The sequence below is a fragment of the Stegastes partitus genome, unplaced genomic scaffold, assembly GCF_000690725.1.
Source record: "Stegastes partitus isolate 25-593 unplaced genomic scaffold, Stegastes_partitus-1.0.2 Scaffold577, whole genome shotgun sequence".
Classification (NCBI taxonomy): domain Eukaryota; kingdom Metazoa; phylum Chordata; class Actinopteri; family Pomacentridae; genus Stegastes; species Stegastes partitus.
The window spans coordinates 27,030-29,616 of record NW_007578308.1 but is presented as its reverse complement, the minus strand read 5'-3'; the positions used below and the strand labels follow the sequence as shown (position 1 = coordinate 29,616).

Here is a 2,587-nt window from a genome sequence, read left to right as displayed (position 1 = left end):
TTCCTGAGAAGTTCTGTTCCTGTGGAATGATGACTTTGTTCTGACTTTATCTTTTTAATGTGGATTTATGAAAGATTGGTTTGCATGTGTGGAATAAGAATCGTCCTACGGCGGCGTTCTGTTCACATCCGGGTCCGACGTGGACGTTAAAGCGTTGAAGTGAGCAGACTGAGCTTGTGCAGGACGTAACCTGGATGTAGGTCCGATGTTCCACGTCGTCCGTCGTGTTCCTCTCCTGGACTGAAACACGACAAACCCACAGTTTTTATTCTCGCTGTCAGAAAGATGTAGACTGTGTAGAAGGTCTGATCCCGGAGAGAGAACCGGTCCTGGGTCGCTGGAACCGAAGCAGGCGTCTGCTGGAGATGGACTCTGATGTGAGGCCAGCTCCGGTCACCGGAGACTCGTGGACTCGGACTCGGCTGCATGTTTCCATCTGGACGTCAGCAGCTGAACCAGTTTGTAAGTAGAGCACCAAAGTTTGAATCAGACGGGAGACGACTGGTAACGGATCGACCCGATAACCACCAGAACAGGAACAAGGAGACATCAAAGCTGAATGACTGAAATAAAACGAGATGAGACGACGAGAAGTAAAATCAGAGAGAAGCGATCAGCTGTGGTCAGTAGAAGCCAAACGCTCGCTACAGTTGGTCTGGATTCAGAACTGACTCCTTCACATCAGCATCTGCTTCGTTTAGCTGCTCGACGTCGTTCAGACCAGAACCCGTCCATCCTGGTACCACACTGGTGTCTTCAATCAGCGCCAAGTTTTGTTCGTTTCTTCTTCTTTGTGGTTTTTTAGCAAATGACCAGTTCAGCTTCTCAGTTTAATAAAGTCATGCAGCCGACGGCGCCACCTTCTGACAACTCTGCAGCCCAGTTCATTCCGTTAATCTCAAAAATGTGCTTCAAACACACTTTAAAATGATGTGGAACATATATACGTATGCATATGTGGAGGTACAGAACCAGATGACGGATCAGAACAGTGGTCATGTGCTGGTCGCTCCACCGTATGATTGTGAATCTGGACCTCTATGAGCAGGCGAAGCCCTGAAGCGTGTTCTGAACGTTGTGCTTGTGTTTCGGTGTTAACGCTGCTGAAGTGGACTTTAGATCCGTTTCATGAGCGGCTCCACTCAGCTCAACACTGTTTGCTCGACAAACAGCAGAACAGCGCCGACCCGTCCAGGATGTGATGGAGGAGAGTCAATATTTACCTCCTCCCGTCGCCTGTCCTGCTGCGTTCCTCCACAGCGGTACTGTTATGATGCATGTTATTTATGACACGCCTGCTTCATGTTTAATCATCACACAGCTCAACCGTTCGTCCTCTCCAGAGGATGAATCCTAATAACTCTGCTGACCCGAGGTCTGGCGCCACCAGCAGGCCGAAGCTTTCACCCAGAAATTCTGATCATTTGATATTAAATATTTGCGTTCAGGTTTCAGCAGGATCAGCGTTTTATCTCTAACGCAGCGCCACCGTGTGGTCAGTGTGTGCAGGAGGAGGTCGGGGCGGATGGACGGCGTAGCAGCACTCGTTCTGGAGCAGAGTTCACGTCTCTGCTCACTTCATGCACTTAGATGTGATTTCTCTGAGACGCACCAACAACCAAACGTCTGTCAGGAGAAGCTGCGTTTGGACCCAAACAGCTGAACTTTGTCATCCGTCCTCCACTAATGGAGATAAAGACCAGCTGGGACCAGCCAGACGTCCTGAACTACAAGTGGAGCAGTTTATTTAATCACATGTCTGCTGATTAAATCACAGGACAAACTGAGCTCCATCACAGTTATTTATAAAGTCATTGTTGAATCATGTGATGATGTTTGATAGCATTAGCATGTCCAGCGTCCCGACACCAGCTGTGTTCTTTATGAAACTTGAGTAAGACGTAGATTTGATCAGCTGAAACGTTCCTTATACCCCCTATGATAGCTTCTGCTGTGTGTTTCCAGATGTGTGGTCTGACTGTAGGAACATCTCCTTCTGCTTTCAGACTGCCTGTTCAAGGTCTGTCCCATGAGCCGGTACTCGGCTCAGAAACAGTTCTGGAAAGCCAAACAAGCCAAACATGAGAAGGACAAGATCGCCGACGTGGTTCTGCTGCAGAAGCTGCAGGTAACAGATTTCTGCAGAAACATGGACGTGAAGACGTGAGTCCAACAGAACCAAGTGTTTCTACAGAGACGTCAGCAGAAGCTGAACTGATCCATGAAATGTGTCTCACAGCACGCGTCCAATCTGGAGCAGAAGCAGAACGAGACAGAAAACAAGAAAGTCCACGGAGACGTGGTCAAATACGGAACCGTCATGCAGGTAAACCACTAGATTCTGAGTCAGAACCATCAGTCAGGGTTCCTCACATGGAGCTCAGTCCTGTAGACAGAACCTACAAACCACCGCTGGGGTTTGTTCTTTTATTGCCTGTCAGCATTAAATCATGGTCGATGTGATCTGGCTGTTATGACAAGGTTGTTGAGACGCATCAGTCAGGAGACGATACAAGAACATCTCCAAGTTACTGAACATCTCTGGAGTCCAGTTAAATCCATCATTAAGACATGGAAGGAACATGGA

At 48.2% G+C, this 2,587-nt stretch overlaps 1 protein-coding gene across 1 annotated transcript in view; it reads left to right on the top strand.

The window, feature by feature from the left end:
- Positions 1-2,587, top strand: part of LOC103362480 (inositol 1,4,5-trisphosphate receptor type 3-like) — a 41,650-nt gene that overhangs the window by 12,165 nt on the left and 26,898 nt on the right. Inside the window, exons 3-4 of the mRNA XM_008288844.1 lie at positions 2,007-2,128; positions 2,240-2,326. Coding sequence (XP_008287066.1) covers positions 2,007-2,128; positions 2,240-2,326 — 209 coding nt within the window. The remainder of the gene's footprint in view (positions 1-2,006; positions 2,129-2,239; positions 2,327-2,587) is intronic.